At 35.7% G+C, this 20,367-nt stretch overlaps 1 protein-coding gene across 2 annotated transcripts in view; it reads left to right on the forward strand.

The window, feature by feature from the left end:
- SLIT3 (slit guidance ligand 3) overlaps positions 1 to 20,367 on the forward strand; it is a 505,354-nt gene that overhangs the window by 238,163 nt on the left and 246,824 nt on the right. For both annotated transcript variants that reach the window (XM_070739462.1, XM_070739463.1), the window contains one exon: positions 12,074 to 12,145. In XM_070739462.1, coding sequence (XP_070595563.1) covers positions 12,074 to 12,145 — 72 coding nt within the window. The remainder of the gene's footprint in view (positions 1 to 12,073; positions 12,146 to 20,367) is intronic.

Consider the following 20,367-nt stretch of genomic DNA (forward strand, 5'->3'; position numbering starts at 1 on the left):
TCCCTAAAAGAGGCTGAAAATTTAGGTGTGTTATACTCTGAATGTAGCTTTTTTCAAAGCTTTTTTCCCCCATCCCTTACTAGGTGCTAGCTTTACCTTGCAGACTCTTTCATTGTTACAATCTGTGAAGAATGTTTTTCTAGTCCTAAGTCTTTGCAGGCTTTTCCCCATTGCTTTACTTGCTCTGAGTATGTTTCTTTCCAGCCCTAACCAGGTGCTAATGATGTTACCAGCTCTTACCATTGTTACTCTCTCCAAATAAGGTTTTTTTTTAAAGACCCAACTAGGGGATAAAATAAGTCTACGGAGAGGGGCGCCATACAAATCTAATAAATATATATATATATATATATATATATGTGTGTGTGTGTGTGTGTGTGTGTGTGTGTGTGTGTGTGTGTGTGAATGATGAGGCAGCAGCCATCTCGATCACCGGAACATAGAAACTTTAATAAAACCACTTAGCTTTCGTTAGCGTGCTGCTAACTTCGTCAGAGTTTTAAAATGCTGTGGGAGACAAACATCTTTATAAAGCATTACTCAGTCTGCTCATTGCCCGCGTCACGGGGCCACACCCTTCCCTCCCCCCTGCGATAAGCCTAATTGTGGGCTTAATCATGCTGGCTGAAGGGAGATCTACCTCTTTTGCTCGTGTTTGTTGCCTTTTTCCCTCCCCAAGGGAGGGGGTGGAATTGTGAGGCTTAATCCTGCTAGCTGTAGGGAGACCTGCCACTTTTACTCGTGTCTGTTGCCTTTTTCCCTCCCCAAGGGAGGGGGTGGAGTTGTGAGGCAATGCTTCGGAGGTGTTTGGTATTCCTTTCTTCCCCCCATTGTCGTTGTTACTTTTTATAATGGTACATGTCTGCTCTTGCAACAAACACGAGCAAAAGAGGTAGATCTCCCTTCAGCCAGCATGATTAAGCCCACAATTAGGCTTACCGCAGGGGGGAGGGAAGGGTGTGGCCCCGTGACGCGGGCAATGAGCAGACTGAGTAATGCTTTATAAAGATGTTTGTCTCCCACGGCATTTTAAAACTCTGACGAAGTTAGCAGCACGCCAACGAAAGCTAAGTGGTTTTATTAAAGTTTCTATGTTCCGGTGATCGAGATGGCTGCTGCCTCATCATTCACGTATGTACCTGGAACTCGCATTTTTAGGACTATTCTTGATATATATATATATATATATATTCCCTTTGCGTGGGCGGCGGGGAAACCCCGATCTTCGGCTCCTCACTGCTGCGGCGCTGCCGAGCAGATCAGCTGCTGGGCGGCCGAAGAAACCTTCCCTGGGTCTTCCCCGCCGCCCACGCAAAGGGGAAACCCCGATCTTCGGCTCCTCGCTGCTGCGGCGCTGCCGAGCAGATCAGCTGCTAGGTGGCCGAAGAAACCTTCCCTGGGTCTTCCCCGCCGCCCACGCAAACTCCACCATCTGCGCATGCGCGGCCATGGAAAAAGGGCGCGCATGCGCAGTTGGTGTTTTTACTTCCTCACCACTATATCGTGAAAAATTGAGTATCGCAAGGGGTCTTGGAACGTAACCCTCGCGATACTCGAGGGATCACTGTATATATATCCTGAAGCTGAAGAAACTGAGGATGCTAGCTAGATTAATATCTGGTAGGCAGATTCCCCCCCCCCATTTTCTTTCCCCCAAAACTTAAATGTGTCTTATACTCCAGTGCATCTTATACACCGAAAAATACAGTATTTAAATAAAATGTTTAAAGAGAATTTTAAAAAGGAAGCAATTTTAGTCATCCTTTTATTGTTGGTCTGTAACCTAGATTTGGATCTGTGCTACAAGTGTAAATACTAGATTATCAATGATGTAATACTAGATTGTAAATTTCATTTCAAAACTAATAATAAAGATTCATTATTAATTTAAGCTTTATTGGAATTTATTAAATTAATAGTTGGGTTTTCATACTGTGTGAAATATATTACGTTTGCAGAATATCTGAAATCATAACCATATATTATAAATCCTAATGGTGAGATTCACACAAGTTAAAACTAAATGAAACCCATCAACATTTTTCTTTCTATTTTTTAAATTTTGGGGGCTAACCTATTGCTATGTTTTATTGTTTATTTATGAAAGTTTCTCTTGTAGATATTGATTGTAGTTTTCTACACTGATGCCACCATACTGATTATTGTAGTGGCTTGATCAGAATGATATGAAACTGGTATCAATATGACATGTTTGTAATCTTGATTATCAAGAATTTTAATATCTTATTCAGGATTTAACTTGTTGACAAAAGACCCATTGACATGATCAGTAAAATTAAACAAAAATGAAAGTTTTTACCATAGATAATTGCTTCATAAAACCTAATATGTATATACAGTACTATGTTTTCTTTATTTTTTTTTAATTCTTTCAAACTAATGGATATTGTCTATTCTTTTAATCCTAGAGGACCATTGAAATGTACTAATTAAACAAATTGGGAATTTCTGGATTCTGACTTGCCAGCTTTATTCCATGTACAATTTTGCAATTTTATCTTTTTCCTTCATCTCTGAGTCTAGAACTAGGATTAAGCCACTTAATCCTTTCCTCCTTTGGTTGATGTGTAGGACAATTCCTGAATTCCCTGAAGTGTGTCTGTGTGCAGTGGAGGAGATAGAGAGGGAGGGAGAATTAAATGAAAGTAAATAGTGATGTCTTCTCTTCCTGTCTGCACTCAACAGAAAGTCAAAAAAGTTAAAGTTTAAAAAGTCAAAATAGTGGTTGGAATTATGTGATGAAAGCCCCACTTCTTTTTACATACTTTGAAGTGACATGCATGAGCAAAAGGACAGAGTTTCCATGATACATTCATGACTGCCATCTTGCTTTTTTAAAGATTTACCTCCCATCCCCAAAGATGCTCTTTGTTTCTCCATTCTTCCTTTGATAACCAAGTTGACTTGGTTTCATGAAAATAAATTATATGAAGTCTCTTAACAATACACAGAATTAATACATTTTAAAGTGGTCATTTTGTAGTGTCAATATTTTTCCTGGGCTCCAAGATCATAGCAGATGGGGACTGCAGCCAAAAAATTAAAAGACGCTTGTTTCTGGGGAGGAAAGCTATGTCAAATCTAGAGAGCATCCTAAAAAGCAGAAATATCACCCTGCCAACAAAAGTGCTATGGTTTTCCTAGTTGCAATGTCTTTGGAGAGGCGTGGCATACAAATCTAATAAATAATAAATGTATGGCTGTGAAAGTTAGACCATAAATAAGGCCAAAGAATTGAGGCTTTTGAACTGTGGTGCAGGAGAAGACTCCGGTGAGTCCCTTGGACTGCAAGGTGATCAAACTGGTCAGTCCTGAAGGAGACCATTCCTGACTTCTCTTTAGAAGACTAGATCCTGAAGATGAAACTCAAATATTTTGGCCACCTGATGAGAAGGAAGGACTCACTGGAGAAGTGCCTAATGCTGGGAAAGATTGAGGAAAAAAGAAGGCGATGACAAAGAATGAGTTGGCTGGATGGAGTCACTGAAGCAGTAGGCATGAGCTTAAATGGACTCTGGGGAATGGTAGAGGACAAGAAAGCTTTGAGGAATGTTGTCCATGGGGTATCAATGGGTCGGACATGACTTTGCAACCAAAAACGACAACAAAAGTCATTTTAGTTTCTTTGCTAAAACTAGATATCCTGATCCAGTTCAAAGTTAGCAACATACTACCACACTAAATATTAACTATGCTGGATTGCATGGTTAGCAGTCACTTTCTTGATTTGGATAAAGTTATGCTACTGATATTATAAAATTACTTGTACAATTTTTTTTTATTGGAAATAATGTTGCCCATTTGTTCCATCTTTCATTGCTCCAATTATATACTCAGATTCAGTGATTGGGAAACTTTTCAAGTCTCAAATATCTTGTGGTTCACATTGAATGAGAAAGGCAGTACAGTAAATATATTTGGCTTCCCATCATTTTAATCAGGCAATGAGATGAATACTCAGCAACAGAGAAGAGTAGAAGCTGCGGTGCTTTTTCAGAAATGGCTGCCAGGTTTTAGGTCAGGACTGCAATGGTAACTATGAGTTCTGGGATTCTATCCCACCCACTAGCTGCTCCATCATTTCAATTGCCTAGTCGATTTACTGTAGGCTTCACCTTGGTTCATATAATGGAACAAAGCAATGGCAGCTTGAGTGAAGATTCACAGGAGATGAAGGCAAGAAGCACTGTAGCCATGTGTTTCTGGTTCTCTTCTTTTTCCACAATAATGGGAATTTAAATAAGCAGATCTTGCTGTCAAGCCTTGCTACTTATGGGGCTTATGATTTTACTTCATTTTTCCTTTCCTTTACATATCTGCAAAGATTAGTTATACAGTTACTTTTCTATCATTGTCATAACTGTGAATGGTCACTGTACAAAGCAATCACTAAAATAAAAATTGTCTGTAGGGTCTAGTGCAATATATACCAATTAAAGCATTTATAGTGATTGGTGACCCTTTTTTTGCTTGGGTTCCAAAAGGGTGTACGGGTGTGTCCACACCCATGATGCAACGTCCTTCCTCTGTGCATGTACACACAGACCCCCTGTGATGCCTTCCATGCATGCCTGCAAGCTTCACCGAAGCCTCCAGGCTTCTGGTAGGCCTGTTGAGCTGTTTTCCACCCTTCCCAGGCCAGAGGGAAAGCCTCTGAAGCATGTGGTCCAACTGGCCTATCTGAAGTTCATTTCCAAATTTCCAGTAGGCCCCTTGGGTTCATTTTTCACCATCCACAGGCTCGATGGGCTTTCCTGATGCCGGAGGAAGGTGAAAACAACCTCCCCTGAGAAGGCCAAAAATCAGCTGGCCAGCACATACATACATGCTTTAGCTGACGTAGGGCAATGCTTCATGTGCCCTCAGATATGGCTCTGCATGTTACCTGTGGCACACATGCCATAGAACAGGTCTTTGTTCTTTTCCACTCTTCAAGTCAAAGATAATTTGCCATTCTTTTCAAGATCAAAGGATCCAGTTGATGTTATGATGTTAAAAAATCTCTCTTGAGCCTAAGTTCTGATGTTTCCTAATTTCAACTTCATTCCTAAAAGCTAGGAATTGTCATCAGATAATAGTTCTTTTACATCCCAGAATTCAGGACTGAAATAATCATCTTAATTGGTTGAAAAGTAAATTCTGGTTGACCAGAAAGAACAATTAAAAAAAATAACCTAGAGAAGAATTTTTGGCCTTCATCATATGTTGCATTAAGCTGCGGGTTTATTCAGCTGTAGTTTATTGAATAAAGATGAAAGGAATCACAAATGCATGTACCACAATGGTTGCATTTATACAAAATGCTAGGCCAAAAACAAGTAAACCACATTATATTTTAATGCAGTGCATAAGAATAAGTCCGTATGTAAAATTGTAAATCATGATACTGATCCTAAAAACGAATTGTTGACTGGGTTTATATAACTCAACCACAAATTTGCCAATTACATATTATGTGATTTAGTTACTTTGTGGTTCAGTGTGTTGTGTAATCTCAGAAATTTGTCTCTATCTTGGTTAAACAAAATTTATGTAAATGTGTTGTACAAACCATATTTATGATTGGTTAAATGTAGACATCAAGCAAATGACAATTCAAACATAGTTTACAAACCATTTCAAAACTTTATTTCTCATTGTGGTCTCCTGTTAATTGCAAATCCCAGTTGATTAACCGTGGTCAAAACTGATTAACCATAGCCTCAAATTATAGATATGTATTATCTAATGTGCCTTGTATTATTAAAAGTTCTATTCCAATCTACAGATATATAAACTTTAGTTTTCTTCTGTCTGCTCATGGTGTGGTATGAGGTTAAATCATAATTTTCTTAGCTGTGTTTTTGGTAGAATATTACTGACTCCACATGCAACAGCCAAGGAGTTCTGCAGGAGGATCAAAAATTTTAAGATGGGAAGCACATTCATGCTATTGAAACCCTGGTCTTTTTCACATGAGTTAAGATCACACAGTTGATCATAGTTTGACCTTGCTTGCATGATGACCAGTCACTGCCTCCTATTGAGGCTTATTAAGTTCAGCATATCCCTTAAGGCAGTGATTTTCAACCTTTTTTGAGCCATGGCACATTTTTTACATTTACAAAACTCTGGGGCACATTGAGTGGGGAGAGGGGGACTAAAAAAAGTTTGGACAAAAAAAATTCTCTCTCTTCCTCCCTTTCACTCTATTTCTCTCTCCCTCCCTCTTTCTCCCCTTCTTCTTTTTTCTCTCTCTCCGTCCCTCTTTCTTTCTCTCTTCCTTCCTTCCTCTCTTTTTTGTTCTCTTTCTCCCTTCCTCCCTCTATGTCTTTCTCTCTCCCACCATCCCTCCCTCTCTCTCTTTCTTTCTCTTTCTTTCTCTCTCTCTTGCTTTCTTTCTCTCTCTTGTTCTCTTTCTCTCTCTTGCTTTCTTTCTCTCTCTCTCTTGCTTTCTCTCTCTTGTTTTCTTTCTTTCTCTCTCACTCTTTCTTTCTTTCTCTCTCCCTCTCTCTCTTTCTTTCTCTCTCTCTCTGAGCTTCACGGTACACCTGACCATGTCTCACGGCACACTTGTGTGCCGTGGCACACTGGTTGAAAAACACTGCCTTAAGGACCTACTGAAAACCTATGATTTAATATTCCAAATTTTGAAAAAGTGTTTCCTCTTTAACCAAGAATGTTATACAATGATATATACCCAGGAATGCTAATTCTGTGACATTCAGAAAAGGTTTTAAACAGATTAATCCTAGAGGTACAATTTAATCTTTCTAGAGGTGAGAACAGTTACTTCTTTAGGAGCTATTTTTCTCCTGTAAAAGGAGTAAATTTACTCTATAGTACTTACTTTGTAGAACATATACAATAATTGAAACATGTACACTTTTATGAATATTTTTAAATAAGCTCAACCATTCTGTGAATTCGCCATTTCCCCTTACCAACTTTCAGCTTCTTCTTTTTTATATACTTAATTTGATTGGATGAACTGACATTGTCAATCTGCAATCCAATAACATGTTTGATGGCTACTCAGAAGAGAGTCTAGTTAATTTTTGGAAGTGCTGTTATGTAAATAAATATTCTTACAGAGCGCTGAGCCAAGACATTTGCTGATTAATCAGAGTTTTGCCCTTGTCTTCTGCAAGAATAAACCTTGAAATGTCAAGAGATACTTTAATGCTTTTAAATGGCAAGAACACACCCACACTTTTTTTGGTCAGCCGGTAAGGGAAAATTCTGAATGTAATCACACTATACAATCTTTGTGATATGCAGTAGGGCCAAATATCCATCATGAATTTTTCTTATCAAGTAAGGTATTTCATTTTTTTTTCTTTTAGTAAATTATTGTTTCTTCACCACTGTTAAATAGGCTAGTTCTTTTGCATTACCAGGTGTTAATCCCCTGCTTTACAAAAAAGAATATGTTAAATAGAATCCATTTTGCTGATAATGAATGAGATTATATCAAGATTCTAATTGGGAGGATCTGATTAGATTTTAATTAGCTTGCCTTAGGGTGAATGCAGGGCATGAAGAGAATAGTTGCCATAAATAATATCCATGCCCTATTCCAGCTGCTGAATTGCATACTTTCAAAGGTAAAACTATTACTGTTTATGAAGATTAAGTAATGGAAGAAAGTATTGCAGATTTTCATACCTTTTTTTTTTGCATGGAGTAAAAGGAAATGATTTTGCTTTTATGATAATAATATCAGTTATTATTTTTAAAAAATATATAAACAAGGAAGCAAGATAGAAAAGAAGGAAAGGGGAGATTCCATTTCATGCTTTCATAATCTTAGTGCTGTGCTTTGGAAAAATTGTAATATTTCTAATGTATGAACAGTTTAATTTTCTGTTCTCAAATGTACTTTATGAAATGAACTCAGAAATGGAGTCATATCAATAGAATGAACATTTTAATAGATTGGCTCATATTATACAGAGCAGTTGCGATGGGAAGACTAAGACGGGTAATAAGATCTGTGCATTTTGTGATGTAGTTATTCGTCATGATAAAGTTACAGAAAAGCCAAAAAAGTCTACAATCAACCGAAAGTGTCTGTGTGTGTGTGTGTGTGTGTGTGTGTGTATGAATGTATATATAAAAATGTTCTTGTACATTTAGAAGCTATTCTCATTGCAGATGACTCCATATATATATGGAGGGTTATATATATATATATATATATATATATATATATATATATATATATATATATATATATATATATATACAGAGCTGAAGGGATTGGATACTGTAGCCTAGAGGATAATTCTCTGCCTTACAAGGCAAAGGTTGCAGGTTCAAGTCCCAGTCGGTATGGCTAGCTGATGAGGCCAAAATAAGGCCGAAATAGATCTATCCTAGTCTCCCTTAATTTTCAAATTCAGCTTAAACATGTGACATATATATATATATTTCGTAAATTTTCACGGGTATATGTATGTAGATTGTTCTGAGTTCGGGTTTTGCCCTGTGTAATATTTTGCATGTCTATGCGAGGTTTCGGCGAAATCACATTCACCATCATCAGGCTGAAGTTCCAATCTTTGTGTTGTTGTAAAATGGAATGTTAGCATGTTGCTAACATTCCATTTTACAACAACACAAAGATTGGAACTTCAGCCTGATGATGGTGAATGTGATTTCGCCGAAACGTCGGATAGACATGCAAAATATTACACAGGGCAAAACCCGAACTCAGAACAATCTACACATATATATATATATATATATATATGACTACTAATATTAAAAAGTGAAGATTTTATTTTAGATTTATTTATTTAGGAATGGAATAGATCAGTAATCAGTAGTCAGCAACATTTCTTAAATTTTCAAAAAATTAATAGTATTCTGTTCAACTTATACTGCGTTCCAGATAAACAAAATAAAATAAATCCACAATTCCCATATTATACTAATCATGTATATGTATGTTGAAAGAAGAGTAGGAAATTTACATTTAAGGTGTTAGAAATTGGTCTTTTTTAAAAGTTTGCAGTGTAAACATATTTAGAAGATGTTTATATGTTTGGCATATCCACAAATGACTCCAGCAAGAGTGAGAATTCAGTTATTTAGAAGACCTAGCTTTGAAAATTTAGTCATAATGATTAAATCAATGTTAAAATGGCTGGAATCTGTTTTTTTAAGGGAATTGTTATTCAAACCTAAAACAACATTCAAAATCTTCCCATTCATTGAAGATTCCCTCCCAGATTTCCCACTACCCATTTCCCATCACTCAAAAAGGAGGACAATTATCTTCCCCAGGTGCAAAATCCTTAACAGGACAAAACACTGGCCCCAATCCATGGTTAGCTTTTATGCAGATTTTACAGCATTATCTGATGTACTAAAAAGATCAAAGTGGGGATAATTGACTGATGGATTTTTTTCTAAAAGGGATAGTCTACTTGCAATAGATCACAGTGTTAATGTATTTAAAGAAATTCTTTGTTGGTTTTAGAATTGTGCCCAATACAGAGCTAATATGGTAATCTTTCTAATTTCTATTCTGTGCATAGATGTTTCCTATCATGAAACAGATTAAATTATTTTTAGTGCATCTTTTAGAGTACTGATATCGATTTTTTTTAAAGAAATGGTTTCTATACAGTATTCTGCATATTCATGAATATTTAACTTTGAAGTGGCAATCATCACAACATCTTAATCATAAATTAATAAATATTGCAGTTTCCTAATGAACCTAAGAAAATGTTTTTGAGATGTGATAGCACTGGTGTAGGCATAACAAAAAAACATTCATATGGACAAAACATACCTTGCCTTGTTTTATAAAACTGTTTCATAATGTATTTTGCAGTTATTTCAAACATCATGCAAAAATCAACATCCTTATTAATCATCTACTTGTATTGAATTATCTGCCAGATATAAATACATACTGTTGAAATACCACCATTAAAACTGTCAGGATATCAGAATATGAGAAATATTTATGAAATAAGTATTGAAGATTTGAAGTGGTTTCACTGTTAACCAGAGAAGAGTATTTCAACAGAAGATAAAGCAAATATAAATTACAATCAGATGTATTAATTTATTATTGAAAAGGTTTATTTTCTTGCAAATAGGAAGATGATATGCATCCATAAGAGAGGCACTAATAAGAATTACTAAGTGTTTTAATATGCTAGTATCTCTCAAACTTCGCCTTTCTACTCTGCTTGAAAACAATAAGGAATTTATTTAAATAACATTTATAATTTATTTATTTATTGACTGGGTATTTCCTTGTTTCAAGTCCAACTGTTCCCTTTTGCTGCTTACTTTGATTGTTATTATCCTTTAATGTTCCATACATTATTTTTGTAATACTTAACGTTTTGCTTTTTCGCATTGCTTTCAATAGATCGTGATACTGATCAGAATAACTGAGATCAAAGGCCTATCATGTAGCATTTAATATTCTAGTGTCACTAGTGATGAACATGAGTAGACAGTTAAAATATCTTCCCTGTTAATATTTCGCAACTAGGGGAAGTCCTGAAGTACTTACATATGTTTGGAAACATCATTTTGAAAACAATAAAGCCTGTCTCTCTGTCTGAGAAAACAATTACAGTTACCAAAAGGAATTGGTGTAGACTAGATGACTAGTATAAATTGAATTAGTTTGACAAGGACATTTGAGGTGGGAGCTGAAGGGACCATCAGCCTGATGGAAAACAGAAGAAAGCTCTTGCTGACCTAGATGACCTAACATGTCAATGTGGGTTTTCTATGTGGTGCTCTCATTCAGAGGCAAAATGCTTATTATTCAATAAAATCAGTTTGATTGAGGTTCATGGTACAATAGAGAATTCACTTTCAAAGGGGAAGAAATTCCACAGAGTGCATTCTAATGAATGCTACTTATGTCTGAACATTGTATAAATCTCTTTAAAACATATTACGTTTGGATAGTATCTATTCTCCATGCTTTCCAAGCAATATCTCAATTTTATAAAATTGAGCATTTACAATGCTTGTTAATAATAGTGAAACAATTTTCTTCATTTTGCCATATACCTGAATACTTACTTTGTGCTTTTCTAAGCTATTGCTTGTGACTATATTCCACAAAGGATAGAGAAAATAATATGAAGATAGTATCTTTTTAAATGAAAGAACATATAATAATAATCCTTGAGCATTTTAGGACTTATTCACATTATTATTATTATTATTCTGTTCATAGGTATTGGGCACAAAATATTTGTGAATGCAATTATTGTGCTTTAGAAAATATTAATTGCACGGGGTGGGGTGGGGAATATTTTGTCAGGTTCACATTCAAATTAGAAAGTTCGCAACTGCCAAACCAGAATACTGTATAACTTTCCAATATATTTGTATTACGGAATACAAATGAAGAACTTCTGGAAAAAGTAGCCAGAAGTAGATATAACACAAAATAGATCCATCAAAAGACCAAAAATATGATCCTTAGTAATTTCAAATGATAATTTTTTATGAAGTTGCTTACTTTAATAAATCTGCAGTATGCACTTATGCCATTATCTGCAACTACCTAAAGTGATTTTGAATTTATATGTACAGATTTCACTGCAATCTATAAACTAATAGTATTATGTCTTATTTTTTCCTTTCTACTATATTTTAATTACTTATTTTCTCTCTTATTTTCAGTTTCAGGTGTTTATTGTCACATTTTAAAAAATAATAAATGAACTTTTAAAAAGATAGACTTTAAAAAGTACATTTAAGCCATTTCAGGGCATTTGGATGCAATATTTGTTTCAAAATGCATAAAAATAATAGTAGTTGGTACCGAGTAGTAACTATATGTTAAAGTCCAACAGGTTTTTTTGGTCATTAATATAAAATTACAATATGAAAATATAAAATTCTGCAAAGCTACTATATCAATGCACGATCTCTTAAAAGTATATTAATATTTTAATCATTCTTCCTTTTCATGTCATGGAAATTTGCAGTTATGAACACATCTTTATTCCATTTTTTAAAAAAATCAGTCACTTTCAATAAATTTGTAATATTTGCCTTTTTTGTCTGTTATTTTTAGGGACTTAAGTGAAAACCAGATTCAAGGCATCCCTAGGAAGGCTTTTCGAGGAATTACTGACGTAAAGAATTTGTAAGTATTGTCTATAAATAGAATTTGAGCTTAAGCTAAATTCTTTTCATATGCCATTTTTGTATTTTGTGTATTTCATTACAAGATATGTGTCTTCATGTTATACAGAAGTAATTTTCTTGCTTAGAAATAGGTGGTAACTTTTGACATCAATTCACATCTTGATTAAATATATGTATAGGCTTTCTATATATTATTTGATTAAATATATGTATAGGCTTTCTATATATTATTTACAATATATATTGTTGCAATCTTCAATGTCAGTTGAAGAGAAGTTGGAACAAATTGATAACTTAGCTTTGTACTATACAGGTAGTCCTTGATTAAAAACAGTAGCTGGGATCAAATTTTCATTTGCTAGAAATGCAGTTGTAGATCACATGACTTTATCATTTAGCAATGGCAATTGTACCTCTCCCCTTTGCCACTGTTATAGAATGCTTACAGGTAGTGTTTGGCGAACAGAACTTGCACAGTTCGGGTTTGTACCGAACTTCGCGGTGTTCAGCATGCCGAACCCGAACCCAATTTTTGTTGAAAGTTTGGGTTCCAGTTCAGCATTTGTGCCGAACACCGGGAAGTGCTGCCGCCCAGCTGTCATCTGATGAGAAGAGGGGGAGCCGGGTGCCGGTGGCGGCAGAGGAAGGCAAATGCTGGGGAGCTGTTGGCCGGTCGGGAGGCTGGGGTGGAGGCACAAAAGGAGGCGGGGAATCCCACGATGGGATTCCGGGTGCAGAGCTTTGACGTCACGGAGACTTCTTCCTGGCCAGCCGAAATGGGGAGTTGAGGAGGAAATAAAGCCACATGCCAGGAAAGAGTCTCCGTGACATTAAATCCCCGTATCCGGAATCCTATTGTGGGATTCCCCACCTCCTTTTCCATAAAAATAAAAATTTAAATAAAAATAAACATTAAAAATAAAAAAAAAATATATTAAAATGTCCGAGGAGCTCTTTGCAGTTGCCCCATCTCGCTGCCAGTTTCCCCTCTCACCTGCCGATTGCTTGCGGAAAGCAGGCAAGGGAGGTTGCAAATGACCGTCTCATGACCATAGAACACTGCAATCATCCTAATGTTAGTCAGTTGCCCAGCGCCCAGATCACAATCACATGACTGTGGGAATAGTGGGAAGTCTAGAATTTCAAGAAGTGGTTATAAGTATCTTTCATTTTGTGCTGTTATAACTTTGAATGGTCACTGAAGAAGTGGTGATTAAATAAGAACAAATTATTAATAACTCTAGCAAATATATAGCACAGTGGACATATCTTTAAATATTCTCAATTTAAGCAACAAGTTTGTCTCTTTCTGTGGCTTATACTGTGATATATAACGAAATCTAGATTACCTACAATGGAGACTAGAAGCTTCATGGATTCCACATTCATTACAAATAAATTTTATATTTATTTATTTTTATTTATTCAATTTTTTTTATGCCGCCCTTCTCCTTAGACTCAGGGCGGCTTACAACATGTTAGCAATAGCACTTTTTAACAGAGCCAGCACATTGCCCCCACAATCAGGGTCCTCATTTTACCCATCTCGGAAGGATGGAAGGCTGAGTCAACCTTGAGCCTGTGATGAGATTTGAACTTGTGACCTGCAGATCTAGAAGTCAGCTTTAATGGCCTGCAGTACAGCACTCTACCCACTGCGCCACCTTGGCTCATATATTTTTCAACTAATTGGTGAAAAAAGTAAAGCTTTACATTTAGGCAAGAAAAACAAAATGCACCGGTAAGTATATGTGGTACATTGCTCAACAGTAGTAACTGTGAGAGGGATCTTGAAGTCCTAGTGGACAACCATTTAAATATGTGCAGCAGCTTCCAAAAAACCCCAACACAGTTCTAGTTTGCATTAACAGAAGGATAAAGTCAAGATTACATGAAGTGTTAATAGTACTTTATAATTACCTTGGTAAGGCCACACTTGGAATACTGCATTTAGTTTTGTTCGCCATGATGCAAAAAAGGATGTTGAGACTCTAGAAAGAGTACAGAGAAGAGCAACAGATGATTAGAGGACTGAAGGCTAGAAGATATGAAGAATGGTTACAGGAACTGGGTATGTCTAGTTTAATGAAAAGCAGGACTAGGGGAGACATGATAGCAGTGTTTCAATATCTCAGGGGTTGCCACAAAGAAGAGGCTTTGGACAGAGGTTTAACCTGAAGAATTCAGCCTCATGCTCCTAATTGCAAAACTATCAACCTTAAGGGAGCCAAGCATTTAATTATTATTTTTTCTATTCCTTTTCTGAAGTTTTATTTCTTTTTTATATGGCTAGCTAACATTGTATATGTGAATGTGTTAATTTCTACTAATTTTGGTTTCACAAGATGAAACTTTAGCAGTAAAATATAAACATATACAGTTAGGTTAGGAAGAGAACAAAGACAATTGAGTCAGTCTTCATAAGAGGAAAACAATCTAAGAAATACTTTTTTAAAATAGTATTTGGAGAAAGCATCTTTATGCCGTAACTCTAAAATCATTGGTGTATGTGGCTACTATATAGGGGACAATTGAAGAATGGAAATAAATATTCTTCCTTACATTTCTTATACACCTGATGTTAATGTTCATATCAATCTTTTCAGCTTCATATTTTCTTGGGTGAGTGTGGCCAATCTCTGCAGCTAAAATGGAGCCCCAGGAAAAGCATTTGGTCTTTAGGGTTCTTGGCAGCGCTATATATGTTCTCACTCAAAATCACATTTGACTTTTCAAATTTGGATCACTGCACAACCCTACTGCTTAGATTCAGTTGTACTTCAGAAGTGAGGGAGGAAAAATTCACCTGGGGAAAAGAGAATCAATCAGCAAACAATTTGTTTCACTTAGAAATACCTGTTCTGAGGTATTTTTGGAAGGCTGGATATTGAAAAATGTTGTTCTTTCCATAAGAAAAAAAATTATGCACTCACTGAAGTACCATTTTATAGAGAGAACTGGATGGATTTCCATCAAGGCTTTTTATTCTACTTCTAAGTAGTTCTCCCCAAACTCTTTTAGTTTAGCTATTTAAAATTATTTTTCTTATGTTTGATTAGGGAAAACCAAAATTCATTTTAAAGGAAGGGTGGAAGCAGCCAGTATTCACGAGCAGGCAAAATGTTTAAATGAATTCTAAGGAGGAAAAGTAATAGAACTTTAATCAAAAACATCATCAAATTTATTGGTGGATGAAAGTTACTTCCAGAAATTGTACTAAAGACTTTTTAAAAGCTTCAAATGCATAGACTAGTTTCATATTATTTTTTATCTTGAATTACTGAATCAGTTTCAATTTTGAATCAAATTTATTTTTCTATGTAGACTTATCTAGTCTCATGCTAATGTTCAAAGCTTATTATAGTGACAAAAGCATTTAGTATCATGGTCAGTATTTTATTTTCTGTGTTATATTCTATTATTATTTTATTCCACCCTTTTCATATGCAACTCAGGATAGCAAAAATACTTAATACTTCTTCCTCCTATTTTCCCCACAACAAAAACTCTGTGATATGGGTCAGATTGAGAGAGGAAAACTGGTCCAAAAATCACCCACCAGCTTTCATGCCTAAGAGAAGCCTAGAAATCACAGTCTTCTAGTTTCTGAACCAACACCTCCAACATTTAATGGAAATGGCTTTTGTACATCAAAACACATTGAGATGGCTTCTTAAGAAACTAACATCTGTTGACAAAATAAACCCAAAGTAAACTGAAATAAACCCAAAGTAAATTATTATAGTAACAAAACTTAGGCTTGAATTATAGTCCACTGTTTGCTGGTAGAAAAGGCACACCACTGGTCCATGCAAAGCATACTACTGGTCTATGAACTGTACCAGATAAAGGAAGACAATAGCTCAACAGACAATAAGATGAGATCATGGGACTAAGGCTCTGAATATAGATCTGTGCCTGTAAGTGGGGCCATGATAGAAAACTATGGATTCATTTCTGAGATTTTGTGGGGATTTTTACTTTTATGTTTTGAATGTAATTTGGAGTTAATACTGATATATTATGTACAGTAGATGGTCCTTAGACTCTCATTGACTTCTTTGAAAATTTGGTAGCTAAATTTTGTGAATACTGTATACTGTTAACATTATGTTGCCAACTTCAGCCTGTTGGGAGAGCCTCAGCTGTTGTTGTATGCTGCACACAACATTCTGTGCTGCTATCATGTCCCCATTTCTATTGTTGCCAAACTTCATGCTGCCTGTGTCATATTAGGTCCATCTCATGGAGATTGTCAGTGTGTGCTTGGGACAAAAGGAGAAAATTATACAGTAATGCAATATCTTGGGTCCAAGAATGGTTTGCAGCTGTTAAACAACTAAATAAGGAAATTCTGCTTTCCAGAGAATTAATTGGTTTGGATTCAGTCCATGTTGTGTTACTTACTACAGTTTCGTGATGAAGATACCGACTGGCTTAAATTCAGCCTATTATCTGTCTCTTTCACCTATTTTCTAGGCTAGATTGGCTTTAGCACTTGTGGCCTTTGGCCTGTCTGCAGCTGAACTTGGATAGCAAAAAATACAGGAGAAAAAAATAATTGACACTGATGGATTAAGCCCTGCACATTTGTAGGCTTTATGTTGGAGGCAATTTCCCAAGTGATTTTATAATTTAAAAAACAATGTTGCACTTCCGTTGGTCTAATTAGCGTAACTGTATGGAATACAGCTTGGGCCACCCCAGAGAGGAATGAACTGGCATGTGTATTTTAATTTATGGATTAAATTACTAGGAGAAGGTACAGTTTTTCATTTGGATTTATATTTTATTACCTGGTAATAGTAATGGCCAGAAGTCTGGCCTTTGCATTTTGGCCTATGTATTGCAATTAAAATTATGCAATTCAATAATGAGTACAATCTATAAAACACCACTTAAAAGATTGCATTGAAATGTTCAGCAAAGGAAATCTTTTCATTGCGTTTCTGGCTGTAGAACTTGCCAGTCAACCAGGATCACTTAAAAGCTCCACTTGCCATCCTTGTATAATTAACTTATCCTACTGGAGATCCAACACCAGGACTTTCCGCATTATTTCATGCTAGCAGCATCTAGTAGAAATTAAACAAAATTTTAGCTACTGGTATAGATATTTCTTGGTTCATAATTAATTTGTGCCTTATTTCATTACCTGATTTAAACTCTTTCTTTGTTATATTTATACTTTATAATTCTTACTCAGATATTGTCCAGTATTATCTATTTATTGATTAGATATTCAACACTTATTATTCATAAATAATTCAAAGCAGCAACTCCTGTCTCCTCTTATTTTATCCACAACAGTCAGTGAGGTGGATTGGCCTGAGAGAGAACAAGTGGCCCAAAGTTACCTGGCCAGTTTTCATGCCTAAATTGGGACTAGAACTCAGAGTCTGCCTATTTATAGGCCAGCAACTTCACTATGTCAAATTTATCCCCTATTTCAAAACATTAAAAATGGAAATTATAATCATGTTTTTTAAAAAAATTACAATTATTGTAAAATATTTTCTAATACCATTCTATACAGCAAATCAACCAAGAGGAATACAGTACACAGATATACAGATTTAAATGTTTGGTATAAAATGGATCGTAATATGAAGCCATGTTAATAATATCCACTCTTCCTCTAACTTCTAACTGCTGCTGCATCTTTCAGCTCTCTCTAACCCATTCTTTGATTAATCTCTATATTAAACTAATGTTTGTAGATTGCAAAGAAGAAGCTTCATTAGGTCCTACGATGTTGCTAGCATACATTATTATGCTAGAATATTCAATTTTTTTCAGGGAAAGCCTTGAACTGGTCTATCTTATGTTTCATTCTTGTTTCATGCCAGAGTCCAATATTTGTAATGGAATCAAGCCAAAAAAGTGTCACTTCTAGCTCAGGAGAATAGTTTCTGCAAGTAAATATAATCCATATGAATAAATGTTGCATAACTAGATTTAATAGTTCTTTCAGATATATTAATGAAGCAGATCAAAGATTTCAAAGGCGTGTACAAAATACAGCATGAGACATTTTTTTAAAATAAATTCTAAGTGGCTATGTAAAATTAACTAATTTCCTCCACTCCTTAAAGTCTTCTGGACCATGATTGATAAATTTTTCTGCATGTTCTTATAAACACTTTTAAAATGGAATAAATATAATGTTTCAGATTTTATATAAGGAAGAAACGGAACATGTCAAATGCACATTATGCACTATAATTTTCCAGTTATTGGAGAAAAAATACAGTATAGTATTGTTAGAGAATAAAATATAACCTAACAATTTCCTTTTCCAGCTTTAATAACATTCGCAGTGACCATTTCCCTCTGTTTTCATTTTATGCGAAGTAGTTGGAGAGTATGCAGTCACTTCAAAATAATTTCTTCAAAATGAAGACTTTCTTACAGTTTTAAGGGATATTTTGTTTCCTTATGTGGCTGAGTTTTTGAATGAATAAAAACTGAATTATTCATCTTTTTTAGTGAGGATATATATATGTAATGTTTGAGTTACATTTAATATTTATCTTCCCTTTGAAAGATCGATATATTCTTAAAGAAATTCAATTTCTAATTATCCCAATTGTATAAGCACTCTCACTGTATATATTTTCAGAATCCATCTCAGAATTAGAAAGCGGGGTTTGGTCATATGCTAGTGTCATTTGAAAATCCCTTGAGATTTAGACTAGTTTTATTTACAAAATTATGGCTGTTGCAACATCCCCATAGTCACAAGCTACCTTCTCATCGAACAGGTCACTAGACAACAGGTCTAATGTTTTCTAATCTTTAGATGATTTGTTTATTATCCATAAAGAAATGAATGACGTGTGTGTGCGTGTGCGTGTGTGTACACATATGCACATACATATATAGTGGTACCTCTACTTAAGAACTTAATTTGTTCCATGACCAGTTTCTTAAGTAGAAAAGTTTGTAAGTAGAAGCAATTTTTCCTATAGGAATCAATTTAAAAGCAAATAATGTGTGCAAACCCATTAGGAAAGAAATAAAAGCTCGGAATTTGGATGGGAGGAGGAAGGGGAAGAAGAGGAGGAAGACACTCGCTGCCCAGAGCAAAGGGAGTATTTCTTTTCTTTGGGCACTGGCAGAGATTTAGAAACATAGAAACATAGAAGTCTGACGGCAGAAAAAGACCCCATGGTCCATCTAGTCTGCCCTTATACTATTTTCTGTATTTTATCTTAGGATGGATATATGTTTATCCCAGGCATGTTTAAATTCAGTTACTGTGGATTTATCTACCACGTCTGCTGGAAGTTTGTTCCAAGGATCTACTACTCTTTCAGTAAAATAATATTTTCTCATGTTGCTTTTGATCTTTCCCCCAACTAACCTCAGATTGTGTCCCCTTGTTCTTGTGTTCACTTTCCTATTAAAAACACTTCCCTCCTGGACCTTATTTAACCCTTTAATATATTTAAATGTTTCGATCATGTCCCCCCTTTTCCTTCTGTCCTCCAGACTATACAGATTGAGTTCATTAAGTCTTTCCTGATACGTTTTATACTTAAGACCTTCCACCATTCTTGTAGACCGTCTTTGGACCCGTTCAATTTTGTCAATATCTTTTTGCAGGTGAGGTCTCCAGAACTGAACACAGTATTCCACAGTATTCCAAATGTGGTCTCACCAGCATTCTATATAGCGGGATCATAATCTCCCTCTTCCTGCTTGTTATACCTCCCGCTCCAAGCGCCCAGAGAAAGGAAAATGCTTTGTTCTCTCTGGACTGCCAAAGCCTCCTTAAGCGCCACTGAAAGGCTCCGCTGGCAGCTGAGAAAAGCTCAAGATGGCCGGGATTAAAGGGGGAATGGCAGGAAACTGGCCAGGCCTTTGTGCCTCTCTCAAATTTCCTGGGAAATTTTTCCGGGCTTGGGTTCTTAAGTAGAAAATGGTTCTTAAGAAGCGGCAAAAAAAATCTTGAACACCCAGTTTTATCTAGAAAAGTTCTTAAGTAGAGGCGTTCTTCGGTAGAGGTACCACTGTATATACAAAACAGGGGGTGATTGTTTTTTCCATCAAAGCATTTTTTAAATTCTCCTTTTATTTTATTTTCTCTCTCCCTCTCCCTCTTATTCTTTTCCTTTTTTCCTTTCTTTTTGGGTGAAATCCTAGGCATAGCAGCTCTCTCAGAGGACAGAGCCTGATGCATGTCAGAGAGATACCTACAAAAGTTAGGGAGTTGTG

Source organism: Erythrolamprus reginae, chromosome 2 (assembly GCF_031021105.1).
Source record: "Erythrolamprus reginae isolate rEryReg1 chromosome 2, rEryReg1.hap1, whole genome shotgun sequence".
NCBI classification, from domain to species: Eukaryota; Metazoa; Chordata; class Lepidosauria; order Squamata; family Dipsadidae; genus Erythrolamprus; species Erythrolamprus reginae.